Consider the following 17546-nt stretch of genomic DNA (forward strand, 5'->3'; position numbering starts at 1 on the left):
ATCATCCAGGTAGACTACTACAAATTTATCGAGATATTCGTGGAAGACCTGGTTCATCAACGTACAGAAGGTTGCAGGGGCATTGGTGAGACCAAATGCCATTACGAGGAATTCGAACGCACCATATCGGGTGACACAGGTTGTCTTCAACTCATCTCCCTTTGCAATTCTCACTTGGTAGTATCCCGATCGCAAGTCTAACTTTTAAAAATACTTCGCTCCATGTAAGCGATCGAATAAGTCAGTAATTATGGGAAGTGGATACTTGTTGCGAACCGTGAGCTTATTCAGGGCACGATAATCAATGCACAATCGTAAACTCCCATCTTTCTTCTTTTGGAAAAGAACTGGGCCCCATACGGAGCTTTTACAGGCCTAATGAATCCTGCATTCAGTAACTCATCTAACTGTTTCCGAAGTTTAGCTAACTCCGGAGGCGCCATACGATAAGCATTCTTCGCAGGCGGTTTTGCCCCTGGCACCAACTCGATCTCATGATCAATCATTCTCCGAGGTGGCAAAGACTTGGGCAAACTATCGGGCATCACATCACGGTACTTCTCTAACACGCGCATAATCTCCTTAGGGACTGTCTCCCCTGAGTTCTCTGACGAATTGAGTGGGATGGCCATAAACGTTGGTTCGTCTCGAGAGAGACCCTTCTTTAATTGCATGGCCGAGATCATTTTCAACTCATCTGGCTGACGTAGGTCAGTTTGTACAACCGAGGGGGTAAATCCAGTGATCACCAAACATTTGGTCAAAGGCATTGGGATTACCTGATGTTCGAGTAGGAACTACATTCCCAGTACCACATCAAAGTCATCCATTTTTACTACTACAAAGTCTACGAGGCCACTCCATCCTCCCAATCTTATCATTGTTCATTTCACTAGTCCGATGATAGGTAGGGCAGCAAAATTCACGACTTTCATTCTTCCTGCATCCTTCTCTCAGCAGAGATTCAAACGTTTAGCTTCTGCTTCTGTTATGGAATTGTGGGTGGCACCGGAGTCAACCATAGTGCTTTTGGTTGGCTTCTGGTTGATCCAGGTGTCAACGTACATTAGGCCCCTTTCCACTGGTGTGTTTGTCTCTCCCACCTTTTTCTGGAGAGAGAACAAAAATTTCAAGGCCTCCATTTGAGGGTTATCAACTTCTTCCGTCTGGTCTACTTCCCTCTCGGTTTGACTTAGTTGATTGTCTGAATCTGAGGCTAAAGATGCCTGGAATGCGTTGAAAGCAGTTTTGTTCGACATTCTCTGGCCAAGTGTGGTCCCTTACATATGAAGCAACTAAGAGGACGATTGGACACATTCTGGTTACTTGGTCATCGCCAGAAGTTTCCAGTATTCGATTGATGGGACCTACGATCTCCATTAAAGCGTCTGTCCCCTCCCGTAGTTTTAGGAGAACTTGGGCGGTTGTTCCTACTTCCTCCAGATGAGGAACTTGGATAACGTCTCGCATCCTGAGAGTCGCTAGACAAGTCAAACAGCCGTTCGACTGCAGCGTACGCGGACGTGAGGTCTTGAACTCTTTGTTCATATAGCTTTGTCTTTGCCCACGGCTTCAATCCTTCGATAGAACAGAAAACTTTATCTTTCTCGGACATATCGCGTATATCCAACATCAGTCCCGCGAACTGTTTCACATACTCCCGAATACTACCAATGTGTTTCAGCTCGCATAACTTCTGTCAAGCAAAGATCTCGACATTTTCGGGGAAGAATTGTGAGCAAAGTTCTCTCTTCAAAGCGTCCCAAGTATCTATCGTGGAACGTCCCTCCTGCATGTCAACAAATCGGAACCTCCACAAATCATGGAACGTCCCAAGTTTGCCATTGCTCGCATTGTGAGGCTCAGTCTCGCATTCACATCTGCGATTTCATTTCTGACGATATCGAGAGTAGCTCGAAAATCCTCTGACATGTCGCTTATCATCTCTAACAGTGTCTTTTGAGAGCTATCCAGCTTCTAGACACGCTCCTCAATATGGGCAACAGAGCCCGTCGAACTGTCCCCACGTTCGTGGCTACCAGTTCTTCCAACAGTTCCCTCTAGAGTGTCGACTCTTGCCAACAACTCTTGTATCGGTAATCCTTCGACATGGCCAGCTACCGCATCGATCATGTCAGTTTTCTCAGCAATCTCTTCGAGATGGGACTCCAAGAAGTGGATGGAGTCGGGGACTTCGACTAGGTAGAGCATCTGTTCCTCCAACTCTACTAGTCGATCCCTTTGGGCCTTGCCCGATGGGTTTGCGGACGACATGTTTCGATCTTATCGTCAATTAGCCGATTTGACTCTGATACCACTAGTCACAATCGTAACTTCTCAACACAATTGTGCGGCACTTGTTTAGCTCGATCAACAAGTCAGCCGTTCAAAATTCGGAATCTGCAGACAAACTCGCGGTATGACGTAGCCTCCTTTCACGTTCTTGAGAAAATGGTTTTATAAAACGTGAGAGAGAAAATAAATTGCTGAAAACATCATGAAAGTGAGCATTGAAGACTGTCAGTTGCAAATAAAAAGTTTAGTTTGCAAAGAGTGCGACAAGGCTCGGCGGGGGTGCGACTACCTACTCATGTACCCCCTATAGTACATATTGAAATTTTTGGCCTTGGCAGGCTTGCATATGAAAAAGTCGAAATGTCACACTGTGGCTCGGCGACACGAAAACGAAAGAATTAACCTAAACTACTTTCAAGACATAAAGATAAAACGATTTAGGGGAATTCGAGCATACGGCCATAGATAAATAATACCTTGGACAAGTATGTCCTTGACACTTGGCACCTCTAAGTATAGTTTAATTTAGCTAATTAAACATATTAAATATCCAACTTTTGTTATTTGGTAATTTTTTCTTTCTTATAAAATTTACTTTACTTTAACGTGTCATCTTTGACTTGAACTTGATGAAATAAATCAAGCGCTTTACCAATATTATGAAAGATAGAAAGCGCGGTTTATACTCGACTGAACTATTAAGGTTTAAAGAGAGCGCCGTTTATACTCGACTAAACTATTAAGGTTAAAGACTAAATTTGAAAATACGAAAACTAAATCATATTACAAAACAAAGTCAAATAATCTAAATTGCACTTTGTCGAATGTTTGTCCACGAAATGTATTTTTTAACCAAACATCAAATATTGTTTTCATTCCAGCTAAATTCATGATACTACTAGTTATGACATAAAATAATTTTCTTAATCGAAATAAAACTTTAAAAAAGGAAAAAAAAAAAAAAAAGCACACCATAGAGTAAATAAATCATTGCAATTGAGCTCTCAACACCGCTTTTGTCAGCAGTTACTAGACCGCTGCTATAGATGTGGCAACGTTTATAATCCATTACTATATACTAAATTATAAACCGCTATAATACCTTCTTTTCTTGTAGTGGTAATATATATTTTAAAAAGCTTTATTTTATTAAGGCACTTGACTATTTATGTATAGTTATAGTCAAGGGCGTCACATAACATAAAAGAACCCACATATGTAGCAAGTTTTCAACATATCTTTGGTATAACTATGAAATGTTCAAGTTTCAGAACGTGCTTAGGCAGCAGTTTCTCTTCTTTGACCAAAGCTTCGTACTCCCGCACACGTCCCAAGCAATCCTTGGCCTTAAGATGAAGTTTCCATAGTGTAACAGGTGGAATAGTCGACACATGATACCAGCCTTCAATGATGCAAATGTATATAAGATTGTCATGAGTAATCTTGTTATGCTCTTCCACTGCAAACTTTGCAATTTCTTGCACATGAGGCTCGGTAACATTATGAATTTTAATCCAAAATGTCCATGGATTCTTCTCATCTATATGCCCAGGAACAAATGAAATGACTGTCTTCACTGTTTTTCCATCTTTATCATCTACCACAATAACTACTTCGAATGTTATTACTTCTCCCTTACTGTTTACTACTTCAATAATAAGACGAAGCTTTGTTTTATTATAATCTATCTCCAAATACCATCCGATTATAACCTTTTTGAATACAAGGTTATCTCCTTTTTCTTTGTTGTGGTCATCCACAGCATGTTTTCCAAAATTAATCACACAAGGTGTTGTTGTATCATGGATTTGGATCCACTGCTCTTTCTTTGTCTCGCAACTCATCTTCCTTTCACTTCTTTGATATTTATGTTTGCTAAGAGAGAGTTTTGTTGTGATGGGGCTTCTTTCTTTTGGTTAATCTATATTTATACTAGTCTTTTTGGTATCAACATGTACTTTACTTTTACCCGGTATAAGATAAGTTCAAAACTTTTCAAAAGTGTTTTAGGGTTATCCATTTCATTTTACAAGAAAAGTTATTATGTATTGATGGATACTTTTTTGAGCTTGTGATTCTTTGACCATATGTTTTGGATTAAAATATAAAAGAGGTTCTTAATTGATGTTCATTGTTTTAATCTTGTTTGAGAATTCAATTCTTAATAGTGTATGCTATTGGGTAGCAAAAAAAGGTAAAAGTAGTCATGGTGTTTTTTATTGTTCAAATGTTGCTCTCATTTGTGCTTATCTTGTATATATGTGTACATAAAAGTATATCATTTATAACTAGTGTATCATGACTTAAATTATTTAATTGCGTTACAAGAAATTGAGAGAACGGTTTTTAGGTAGGGTTGTTTAAAGAATTAAATGTATACGAAAGATAGTAACTATTGCACCAAAGATTATCAAATAGTTTCACAACATATATATCTGCAATAAGCAAAAAAAATCATACAAAAGAATTGAGCAATTGGGTACAAAAGAATTCACTCCCTAAAAGAGTTTAAAATAATTTTTACCCAACTTTCTTAATAAAATTGTGAGAAGTATACCAGAAGTTGGAGTTGTGTCCCAGGAGAAATCTTGATATGCAATTCAACCAAGAAATAGAAATTTTTTTTAGTAATTTTAAGAATCTAAATAAAAGTTGTGGTAAGAGGGGGTTTGATTGGCACAAAGAAAAGAATATGAAAAGAATTGTCTTTATTAGATATAGCAATTAAGTTGTAAACAAGAAGCAAGAAATTCAAGAAATCAAAGCAAGTCGTCCCCTCAATTAAAAAGAGTTGGGAATTGGGTGATTAACTTTAATTCTAATCAGTGAAACAAAAGGACAATTACAATCAAATCGATCCTCGATCAATTGGTCTTTTCAGGACCAATTGCTCTAATTTAATGAACAATATAAAACGACAAAATTCATAATAATTCATGCAATTAAGTATCCATCTTAGAGATTTCAATAAAATCACATTAAATTGTTATCGCCACGTTTTCAAAACGTCATGAAGCGGTCGACGTCCTTAAAAATGGTTCATTTTGAAAATAAAAAAAAAAGTTGATGCCAATCTTTTTTATGGTGTGATTGAATACCAAAATGAAGTAAATAATTTCAAATAAAATAAAAACTAATATACGAAAAAATTAGAGTTTGGGAGTCATTTGTGAACGGAAAAGGTGTTAGGACCTCGTAACACTCGTTTAGAAAACGGTGGTCAGATTTAAAGTCTTGAATAAACTTTATTTAAAAAAGGATTTTTTATGTCTTATTTCATTGCTCACCCCTTCAATATTTGAAGCACTGGTCACATAAAATAAGTGGAATAAATTCCATTAATTAGACTATATTAAGGAAAGATTCCTCATCTTAAGAGAATGAGAGATTATTACAATTTCTAAAAATCTATCATAGGCTAGTCTTTTAATGAAGATGTTTTTTAAACATTGATTAAATTCTTTTTTTCTTCGGATCAAATCTCGTACTCCCAAAGATATTGATCTATCACCTCAAGAGTCTAGAAATAATGGACTCCCATAAATTTTTAGATTCATCGTAGAATTTCTTTAGCGAAATGGATATGGGCTATTACAAAAAAATTGATTAGGAAATCTGATGATGATGAATAAATAAATAATATATTCATTATTATATTTTTTATAGAATAATAATAAAACAAAATGACAAAAATAAACATAAGAAATTTTCCTTATATATTTTTTTCTCTCTACATTTAAAAGAGAACAACAAAAATAAGGGTCCAATCCCAAGTAAATTACTTGTTGTATGAGGTGCGAATCATTTGGATTAGATTTAGGGTAAAGAAAAAAAAGACAAATAAATAAATAAAAATAAAAACAATGAAACGAAAAAAAAATAACAACCCACATTTTGTAAAGAAATAGGTTTCTTCAAAAACATTTTTGCAGAGATTCTCTAAACAGTCAAATTTCTTTTTCCTCTCGTAGAGATTTTCTCCAATACAATTTTTTTCTCCCCTTTTCCAAATGACCAAAGGTCCCTATTTATAGTTCTGGGTGTGCCAGAAATTAGGAAAATTTAAGAAGTATAAAATCAAAATAGATATTATGTAATTTTATTAATTTTCTTTTTTCTAAAATAGTAAAAATGTGATATTTAAAGATTTTGTCTAAAATAAATTTATTTTTTATTCCTAAAATGATAAATCAAAAAATACTTTGTATAAATAAATAAATCTTTTTCTCCTAAAATGATAAAAATAAGTCAAAATTGATTTGATTTTTTTAAATAATAGATATTCTCTTTAATGGTTTTTATTTTTCCTTTTAATAACAGAGTTTAAAAATTATTATAAGATTTTGTATTATTACAAAAAAAATTACCTTTTTTTCTTTAAAGAAATAAATAAAATCTTAGCCAATATTACAATTACTACATCTTAAAGAATAATAAAAAAAATTGTAAGATAAAATTAGGTGGTACAACATGCTCCCCTTCGTGCATCCTTATAGAATTAGAAGGTGGACGAAGGTGTAGCCACTAACTCATCAAACTAAGATATTTTAGATAAATTATCGGCGTCAGAATAAATACGTCGGAGACCAATGATAAAACAAGTGTCATCGCAGCAATATGGTGTCAAGGGTCAGGGATAAAACAAGTGCCTAATGACAAAAGAATAAATAAGTTGAAGGTAGGGATAAAACAAGCGCCAGCTCAGCAACATGGTGTTAAGGGTCAGGGATAAAACAAGTGTCATCTAAGCAACATGGTGTTAAGGGTTTGGGATAAAACAAGCGTCTTATGACAAAAGGATAAATAAGCTAGAGACTAATGATAAAATAAGTGTCATCGCAGCAACATGGTGCCAAGGTCAAGGGATAAAATAAGCATCTCATAACAAAAGAATGAATAATAAAGCTAAATGTCATATATTAAATTATCAGATCAAGAATGTATACCATGCCACCTATGGGAATACAGACAATGTGAAATGCCATGAATGCCATGTATGCACGAACATGTTAATTAGGTATAAAAATTGAATCATTGTTTACTTTTCTCAAGAAAAACCCAAAACATGTGTAATAGCCCAATAATGTTCATGAGTACTGAAACCTCAAATACAAGCTCCAATCCTTAAAATATTAAAGATTTGATGAGAAAATACTAGAATCAAAAGCTAATCGTTGCTCTATGCATAATCAATATTTCTTCACATAGTTCACGCTTAACGGGTTAGGCAAGTCATCTCAGTTCATATTTGTCAAAAATAGATCTCCTTCTTAGAAAGCTCTTTTTACTACATACGACCCCTCATAATTAGGAATCCACTTTCCTCCATGATCCTTTTGAAAAGGTGGGATCCTTTTAAATACTAAATCTACCTCTTGGAAATGACGGTGTCAAACGCTTTTGTCATTTGCTCGTGCTTTTTTTTGTTGTACAACTCTATCCTCTACATAGCGTAGTCAATCTCTTTTCTTTTATGAAATTTAACTGCTCATACCTTACTTGAGCCCACTTTGCTTCATCTAGATCTACCTCTTGGATTACACTAAGGGATGACACCTCAACTTCAATAGGAAAAACTACTTTGAAACCATACATCAGTAAAAAAGGGTTGCCCCTATTGACGTGCGAACTGATATTCTATATCCATGCAATGCAAAGGCAATATTTCATACCAATATCTATAAGTGACAGACATTTTATCGAGAATCATTTTGATATTTTTATTTGTTGCTTCTACTGCCCCATTCATCTTAGGGCGATAAGGAGTGGAATTAGAGTGTTTAACCTTGAACTAACTACACAACTCCTCCATTAATTTATTATTCAGGTTTTTTCCATTACTTGTGATGATACGCTCAGGTAAACCATACCGATAGATAATGTCCTTCCATATGAACTTGACAACGGCTTGCTTGATAGCACTTTTATATGAAACAACCTCTACCCACTTCGTGAAATAGTCTCTAGCTACCAAAATGAACCGTTGGCTAATTAATGCCTTTGGCTCAATTTGTGAAGCTTTTATCGTATAGGTTACATTCTGGTTTAAGTGGTAATCATTGTGTTACAATCTCTATATCATAACCAGACATATTTCAATGGGACCATGCAGAATATCTTTGAACTCGTGAAGCAGAGTCACCAAATCTAATTTATCCTGCTCTGGAGCTAAAGTGCCAATTCACATTTCTTTCACTTCTTCTAGTGTTCCCAAATTGATAACCTTCAAAGTCTCTTGATATGACATAGTCTTTTCTTCTCTTGCTCTATCAATCTTAGTAATTTAGGAGATATATCATATTCATCCTCTTCAATATTCTATTTAAGATTATAGATTGAAACCTCAAAATCAATAACGTCATCGATGTCACCTTCAACTTTGGTGTCCCTATTACGGATCCTAAATTGTATCGGTAAAAGAGCAAAAAAGCAAAAAGAGAGAAACAATAGGAATAGACACAGTATTTGGGATAAAATCAACATTTTTCATTTCTTAAAAAATAAAGTATATAATGACTAAGGTATTAAAATGCAACTTTGTAAAAACAAGGAAGGATGCCCTTATTACAATAAGAAAAGAAACCCTGTAACCTTAGGCACAGTTAGGGTGCATAAAACACTATTACTTTTGTTATCCCTTAGAGACTTTTAGCATCTTCTTGATCTCCCAATTGTTTAACTCAAATTCTGGTGGACACTGATAAACCAATGGATGAGGCTAAATAATATTCTCGAAGATAACCGTAATTGAGGTATCATTTGGAGTTTCCTTATTAGATGAAGCATCAATAATCATATTGACATCAATTTCTTGCATGCTCATTTGTCCTATCAAGAGAATCTTTGCATCCATCAGCTTTTGTACCTCATTCTTGAACTCACAACAATCCTCAATGAAATGGTCATCTATCTCCAGGTGGAATAAAAACTGCTTCTTGTTGGCGCATCAAACTTCTCTCTCTTATCATTGTTAAACCTTGGTGACAAATATCCAGCTCCATGAAGGTTTTGGAAAAGCGTATTCATTGAAGTAGTCACATTACACACCTTATTCTTGTATTTTTCCGTGAATGTGTCAACAACATTTATGACGAGACCCTTATGATTTAGTAAATGGTTCTGGTTGATGTCAGGCTCTTCTCCTATCTTCTTAAATTTCAACCATCTGGCCTTGACTAGACTCTGCACTTTGACTTTCAAAAGGAAAACAGTTCTCCGTAGAATGCCCAACTATCTCAGCATGATATTCACATTTTACGTTGGGGTCATACCACTTAGGATATGGCAGTTACAAAGACTCTTATGGTACGATAGCCACTTGATGACTCTTCAAAAGTTTAGGCAAAAGCTCTGTATACAACATAAATATAGGATCAAAATGAGTTTGCTTCCAACTGCTCCTTGTGTTTCTCTGAGCTTCCTGACCGAATGGGATTTTATCTCCATTTTGATAACTAGGAGAGTAATTTATCTGCCCCACAGTTAGTGAGGATACATGTACTACTCTTTGAGTCGAGCTCAACTCATGTATTTCTTCCTCTTTTTTCTTTGAGGTCATCATCTTTCTTGTCTTTTAAGAAGAATCAGTGATCCTTCCATTCTTCACTCAAAATTCAATCCTCTCCCCAATTGTTATGACGTCCGAGAAATTAGTCGAAACACTTCCAACCATCCGATCATAGTATGGGGCTCAAAGAGTGTTTATGAACATGGTTGTCAAGTCTTTGTTGGTTAGGGGAGATTGCACTTGTGCAGCTAACTCTCTCCATCGTTGTGCATACTTCTTAAAAGTTTCAACACTCTTTTTTTTCATCCTCTGAAGATCCAGATGGTCTAGTGCCATATCAACGTTGTACTTATATTGTTTTAAGAATGAATTGGTGAGATCCTTCCACCTGCACTCTGAACCATCCAACTGCATGTACTAGCTAGAAGTCGGGCTAACTAAGCTGTCTTGGAAGCAATGAATCAACAATTTATCATCGTGAGCGTAAGATGAAATTTTTTGACAGTATATAACTTGATGACTTTTTGAGCACATGTTCCATTGTACTTCTCAAAATCTGGAGTCTTGAATTTGAAAGGAATCACCACATCTGATATCAAACATGGTTGTGTTGCATCAATATTCCCGTACATGTTTGCACCTTCAATGCCGCGTAATCTTTCTTCTAGAAATTCTAGTCTTCTTCTACTACCTTGCTCTTCTGCAACTTTCTTACCATTTTCTGCAATTGGAGTAGATACACGATCATTCACGAAGACTGCCTATTGTAAGACTGGATTAGGATTTTCTACGGGAAAGGATGTATGATATGTCCTATGCTCTAGTGCCTGGTTCAGATTTACTTCCACTTGTGATGAATTCTCCGCAACAGTCTTTCCTCTTCCAGTAGAGAGTAATCCCAGGATATTTGCCAATTGATCTTTCAATCCTTTAACGTCTTGACGAACTACTTGAACCTGATCATTGATTTGCTTATCCATTATTCGAGCTTTTCTTCTTGTCCAATATGGATGCTGAGGAGGTAAACGTTGAGCTATTTTGCAAGTTTTGGCTTTTTATCTTTTCAAAAAGAGAATAATGATTCAATTAGGATGAGCCTAGATGTAAATGCCAAATGCGAGAAAGAAAATGATCAAATAATGCAATGGCTCCAACAAACTTAGTGAAGTTAATGCTAGTATCTTATTTGACAGAGGCCTTGCAAAACGGTGTATAGTCACACTCGATTACACAACTAAATTGAGTGAGAACTTTTCGTGTGTTTGTACGGGAGTAAGAACTCCTCAAAGGTCTAACACTACTATATTCTCATATCTAATCCTACAAGTACAACCCAGGTAGAGGGCTTGTGCTAATGTGTGTTAATAATATAATAAGATAGAAGAATTAACATTCTAAAACATATGAGTTGACATGATATGCGAATATAAGTCTTAAGGATAAAAGGCCCCCAATTTGATCATAATCATTACATGTCATTGTATGACCAAATCGAGTGAGAACTTTTTGTGTGCCTGCACAGAAGCATAAGTTCCTCGAAGGTCAACACTACTTCATCCTCGTTTTTAATCCTATAGGGTAGAGCCCGGACATGAGGCTCGTGATTGTGTGTGAAACAATAATAAACAGCACACTAAAACGAAAAGAAAATAAAACAACTAAAATAAATATACAAGATCAAGAGAAAAGAAAAAGATCAAACTCTCGAGGTGGAACCTCATGTCTCCAGTGGAGTAACCAAGTTGCCGCCACGTATCCGAGACGACACAGAGCTACCAATGTCCTTAAAAAGGGTTCATTTTCAAAATAAAAAAAATGAGTTGCCATCAATCATTTTTATGGTGTGATTGGACACCGAAATGAAGTAAATAATTTCAAATAAAATAGAACCTAATCTACAAAAAAATTAGAGTTGAGTTCGGGAGTCATTTGTGTACGGAAAAAGTGTTAGCACCCCGTAATACCCGTTTAGAAAACGGTGGTCAGATTTAATGTCTTGAATAAAATTTATTTAAAAAAGAATTTTTTTATGTATTTTTTCATTGCTCTCCACTTCAATATTTGAAGCACTGATCGCAAAAAATAAGTGAAATACATTCCATTAATTAGACTATATTAAAGAAAGATTCATCACCTTTAGTGAATGAGGGATTATTACAACACTACTACAAAATCTACTTTACTTGACACTAGGCACTTTTACATATTTGACGCTTTTGTTAAAAAAACGTCAAGTATTGACAATTTTAAAGGAAAAACGTCAAGTATAGTCTAAAAAATGCGGAGTTTTTACAGAGTTTTTCGGATAATTTTACGCTAACCTTTACTTGACGTTTTTTTCGCATCAAGTATAAAGAATATTTTACTTGACATTGTATTTGTTTCAAGTATTGCGAAACTTTACTTGACGCAAAAAGAACATCAAGTATAGTTTAAAGAACACAAAATTTTCACCAAAATTTTCGAATTATTTTTACTTGACAGTTTGTGTCGCATCAAGTATAGTGGAGATTGTATTTGACGGTTTTTTAGCGTCAATTATAGTGCGGATTTTACCTGACGTTTATTGCACGTCAAGTATAGTTGACATTTACTTGACATGGAAATAACGTCAAGTATAGTTAAAATTTTTGTTTGATACTTTGAAAATTAATATTTTAAAAATGTCAAATCTAAAAATATAAAAATATAAAATATAAAAATATAAAATATAAAAATATTTTTTATTTCTTTCATTCCATTAAATAAACTTATTAAAATAAAGTTACTAAAATAAAGTTATTACAATATTATTAAAATAAGCTTAATAAAACAAACTTATTAAAATAAATTTACCAAAAGAAACTTATTAAAAATTAATTTTGTAATGCCCCGAATTTTTTCGAGGTAAATTTTTTTTATCATTTCGTGTGAGTTTTCTGAAATTTAAAATTTTGGTATAAATTTATGGTTGGTTTCGAAAACATTTAAGGATATGAAATTTCTTTAAATTTAATATTTTGTAAATTGATATAATAATAATATAATATTAATTATATTATTATTATTATTATTATTATTATTATTATTATTTTATTATTAATTAAATTAAATTATTATTATTATTATTATTATTATTATTATTATATTTTATATTTTTTCAAAAATAAACCCTAACGCCGCACGTCTCCCTTCCCCCCCCCTCCCGACTCCTTCCTCTTCTTCTTCTTCCTCCATCCTTCACCGACGCTGCCACCCGCTACCTCCATCCCTTCTTCTTCATCTTTTTCTTTTCTTTCCTTCTTCATCGTCGACATCCTCTGTACCTCGTCTTCCGCCCACGAACGACCGCACGACCTTGTCTTTCTTCACCGCCGTTCGCACAACCTCGTCTTTCTTCACCGCCGTTCGCACGACCTCGCATGCTCGCCATCCCCGACGAATCCTCTCTTCATCTCGTGCATCCGAGCAGGTCGTCGACCCCTCATCCCCGACCATCGATCGGCTGCTGACGCCCCGTCGTCGCCAGCGTCGGTTCTCCTGCTGCCACCTTCAAATCCGGTTAGCGCTGCACACCCGACCCGAGCCGAGCTAGCCGAGCCGCCATCCGTATCCAAGCCGAGCTAAGCCGAGGACCGAGCCGAGCCGCGAGCCGCGAGCTAAGTCGAGTCGAGCTAGCCGAGCCGCCATCCGTATCCAAGCCGAGCTGAGTCGAGTCGAGCCGCGAGCCGCGAGCTAAGCCGAGTCGAGCCGAGCCGCGAGCCGAGCCGAGCCGAGCCGATCACCTCCAAGCCAAGCCGAGCTCTCTGTTCACCGAGCCACCTAAGCCTTCCTTCCTCCACTTCGGGTCACGGTGAGTCTTCGGTAAGGATTATTTTGGTAATTTACCCAATGTTGCTATAATCGTTTCAAGTTTGAATATTGGAGTAAATCATGGCCCTATCTTTCGTTCCTTGAAGGTATTAGGGATTTGACGCTCAAGTTCTCGGGTCCCACGACAAGTTTATTTGGGGATAGCTCCCTTTACTCGGGTAAGCCGACGTATGTTGTTTCGAATGATTTAAAAGGTTACTTTTACTAGTGTCATCGTTTAAACCCTTATGATTTCGTTTAGGTGGATTCGTTGAGTGTGGACTCGATTAAGAGGCATAACCAAGTTTCAGGTAAGGGATTTCTTACTACTGGACCTCAGATCGAGGCTGAAAACGTAGTAATCCACAGGGGATTATACGTTAGAAACTGTACTGAATGAATTGATGCATGTTTGACTATTACATATCACTTTATGCTCTTGTCTGATTAAAGGTAGCGCGACCGCTAGTTGTAGCTTATGTGCCATCGTGTTAAATGAGTTGTTTACGGATCGACACCGATGCCTGAATGTTCTGTGTATTGTAGTTGTTAATGGGCTACGTTGTGAACTGGAATTGTATGTCGTTGGACTTTAAAGTCTTAAGGTTAGGTATGCGATAGTCTATTGTCTGGATATTGGTTATGCAGTTATGTCGTGGAAGGACTATGAGTCCAAGTCTGATTTTGGCTAGTTAACTGGATCTAAAGAATACCACAATGATGTGTGAATTGGATACGCATGTAGCAGTTGAGGCTATAGTTGTTTAAACCTTTACTATCTGACTGACGAAGTCTATGACGAGATTGCAATATGAATGTTGTCAGAGTGTGACTGTCGTAGATGGTTTAGTATGGACTGAGGGGTAACGGTTAGCTTCATCTATGGGGTAGTTTACCTTACTGATTTGTGTATCTTTCGGGAACACTAGACTGATACGTGCATCCTTCGGGATCACTAGACTGATACGTGCATCCTTCGGGATCACTAGACTGATAGGTGTATCCTTCGGGGTCACTAGACTGATACGTGCATCCTTCGGGATCACGAGACTGATGTGTGTGTTCTACGGAACCCCATAGACTGTTTATGTAGGGTACCCCTGAATAGGAAGTTAACTGTTGTTCCCTAATGGGCCCAATAGTGGGTCCCTTATTGGGTATATTTTATACTCACCCTTTTTCCTCTTTGACTTTTCAGGTAAGGGTACAACGAAGGGCAGACCGACGAGGGACAAGAAGGATGCGTGAAGGCCATATGGACGTGTCTGGTTTTCTTTATGCTTCCGCTGATGTATTTTGTTACTCGTTATTTTCATTGTCGGGTCGAGTCATGTTTAGAATATTTGGTTGTGATTTTGTTGTTCATGAGTTGAGTACTGTATTTTGGAACTCTCGTGATTTTAATTTAAAATAGGGCCCGAAACTGTTTTGTTTGTATTATTTCTAAAACGCTTTTAATGAATCGTAACCGGTCCTTTATGAGTTTATGTGTTATGTGGTCGAGTCTTGGTACTGAGTAGTGATCTCAGCTTAGTCCGGAAAGTTGGGTCGTTACAAATTTAGTAAAAAAATGTATTAAAATAAATTTAGTAAAAAGAAATTTATTAAAATAGTTAAATAATTTTATTGAAAACAAATTTATTAAAAAATTCCCTCTAAAAAAACCTTTCATTTTCCCCCTTTCTCTCTTCCAAACCCCTTCATCTCTCTATCTCCATCTCTCTATCTCTCTTTACAAAATTTCCCCCTTCACTTTCAATTTCCCTCCAACTTTTCATTAAAAAATTTATTAAATATATATTCCTTTTTTATCTTCCCCTTTCTCTCTACCATCCTCACGAAAATCCCTCCTAAAAAACCCCAACCCCATTTTTCTCCATGTCCATCGATTGGCCACAAATCGACGGCGACCCATGACTGATTCAACCAACGACCCACGACTTTTCGATTGGTGACCCTAACTGATTCAGCCAACGACCCACGACGACGGAAAAAACCCTCTTTTCCACCGGCCACATCTCCACTGTTTCAGACGGCCACACATTGAAAGCTCCAGACGGCGACCCGTAACCGTTTCCATCGACGACCCACAACCACAAAGGTTTTCTTTCACCCACGACCATTTTCATTTTGGCCGGCGACCCATGACCACGAAAAAGTTTCTTCTCTTTCGGCCGACGACCTACCACATTTCAAGTTTTCTTTCTCCTCAACCTCAAGGTCTGTTCTCAACCTCAAGCCCTGTTCAAGTTTTTTCTCCTTTTTACTTCTCCTTTTGAAACTATTTTCACTAGTTTTTGTATTCATAAAAGAAGGCTTATTGAACTAATTATAACACTGTGGTTTGATGAAATTTGTGGTCTGGATAATAATTCAATATCATACATGTTTGTTTTTATTGATTATATTACTTGATAACCGATTAAGTATTGATGCAATATGATGTTTACCCATGGTGTTTGGAGGTTAGGTTGTGCCTTTTAAGGTGTTGTTGTTCAGTAAACGTTGCAGTTTCAATAAGCTTTAGGTAAGTGTATTCATTATCGAGAGATTGGTTGATTATTTTTGGATTGAAAAAGATTTTAGAATCTCTATGTTGCAATTGGTGAACTTATTGATTTTGCTTGTTTGAAAATTATGGATTGTTTATAGGTTTTGAGCTTTGATTGGTATTAGTGTCCTTTCAAATGAAAGGAGTAGACTTAATAAGACTATGAAATATATATTTCTTCTGTTTCCTTGTTCATTTCATGAAGAAAAAGCCCAAATTATTTCTCATTGTGGTTAATGTGTAGTTGTGGTTGTGGTTGTTGCAATGGTTAATGTTTGTTGTTTCTTTGTATGTTTTTGACGTTGTAGGCATTTTAAGTGAAGCTTCTATAAAATGACCTTCACATATTCCTTTATGGAATGACCTAAGAATTGATTAGAGTACAGTAAAGCTACACCATTTACTATAATTATTTCTTTTATGGAAGTTACACTTGTAATAATATGTTGCACTTCAAATTTTCATCAAATTTGAGCCAACTAGATTATCAAAAGCTACTCTTGACTTGATTTAAAGTGGAAAACATGTGCTTTTTGTTTCATTTTTTTGTGAATTGGTTTGTTTGTTAGTCTTTCAAAGTTTTCTTGCTAAATATCATTCTTGGTTGATATTCAAAGACCTTAGAATGAATGTTAATTGGATGGTTTTGATTTTCAAGATGGGCCTATGAACATATATTACAAAATTCAAGTATTGTTCAAGACTCTTCATTTATCTTTGGCTTATTTTTAGTCATTTTAACTATTTTTTAATTCTTTAAAGGTATCAACATTACCCATATTGATAGCTTACATTGTGTTTGATGAAATGCCTTAATGAAGCATTTGGTTGATTTTCTATTGATCTTTTGTTTATGGTTTCTATTGAGTTGTATAATAATTGCATGATAGTCATAACGTAAACAAACTATAAATAAAACTTGAAACTTTAGTTTGTTCTAAAATGTTGAATTCAATAGAACATATGTTGTGTTGCCTAAGACTTATTGCCAGCGTTGATCGTGTAATGCTATTAAAAGAAAGGTAAACTATTTTGAAAAGATTGGTAGATTAATGAGTTTTCTGAAAAGATATTTATTCCATAAACTATGTTTCTGATTGCAGTATTCTTAGTTGGCTTGAATCTTACTTGTCAGGATTTTATATATGCTCCTGTCTCTGTGTTATAAAACTAACATTCTAAATGTTCCTATAGAAATTCACATCTTCTCCTAATCACAATATGAAGGTTAGTACAACGTTTACATTTTCAATGTGCAACCCTTTCATAGTTTCGTTTTATATGTGTAAGTGTTGAGATGATCTGACTAAAAAGTTCTAAAGATGAATTGTTGTTCTTTTTTACTAAAACTTGCGAAATTCT

At 35.8% G+C, this 17546-nt stretch overlaps 1 protein-coding gene across 1 annotated transcript; it reads right to left on the reverse strand.

Moving 5' to 3' along the window:
• Positions 1–3269: 3269 nt before the first annotated feature.
• LOC103489701 (uncharacterized) lies at positions 3270–4192 on the reverse strand. The gene has a single exon (XM_008448971.3). The coding sequence runs from the start codon at positions 4137–4139 to the stop codon at positions 3525–3527; it is 615 nt and encodes a 204-aa protein (XP_008447193.1). The 5' UTR covers positions 4140–4192; the 3' UTR covers positions 3270–3524.
• Positions 4193–17546: the final 13354 nt, after the last annotated feature.

Source organism: Cucumis melo, chromosome 1 (genome assembly GCF_025177605.1).
Source record: "Cucumis melo cultivar AY chromosome 1, USDA_Cmelo_AY_1.0, whole genome shotgun sequence".
In the NCBI taxonomy this organism is placed as follows: Eukaryota; Viridiplantae; Streptophyta; class Magnoliopsida; order Cucurbitales; family Cucurbitaceae; genus Cucumis; species Cucumis melo.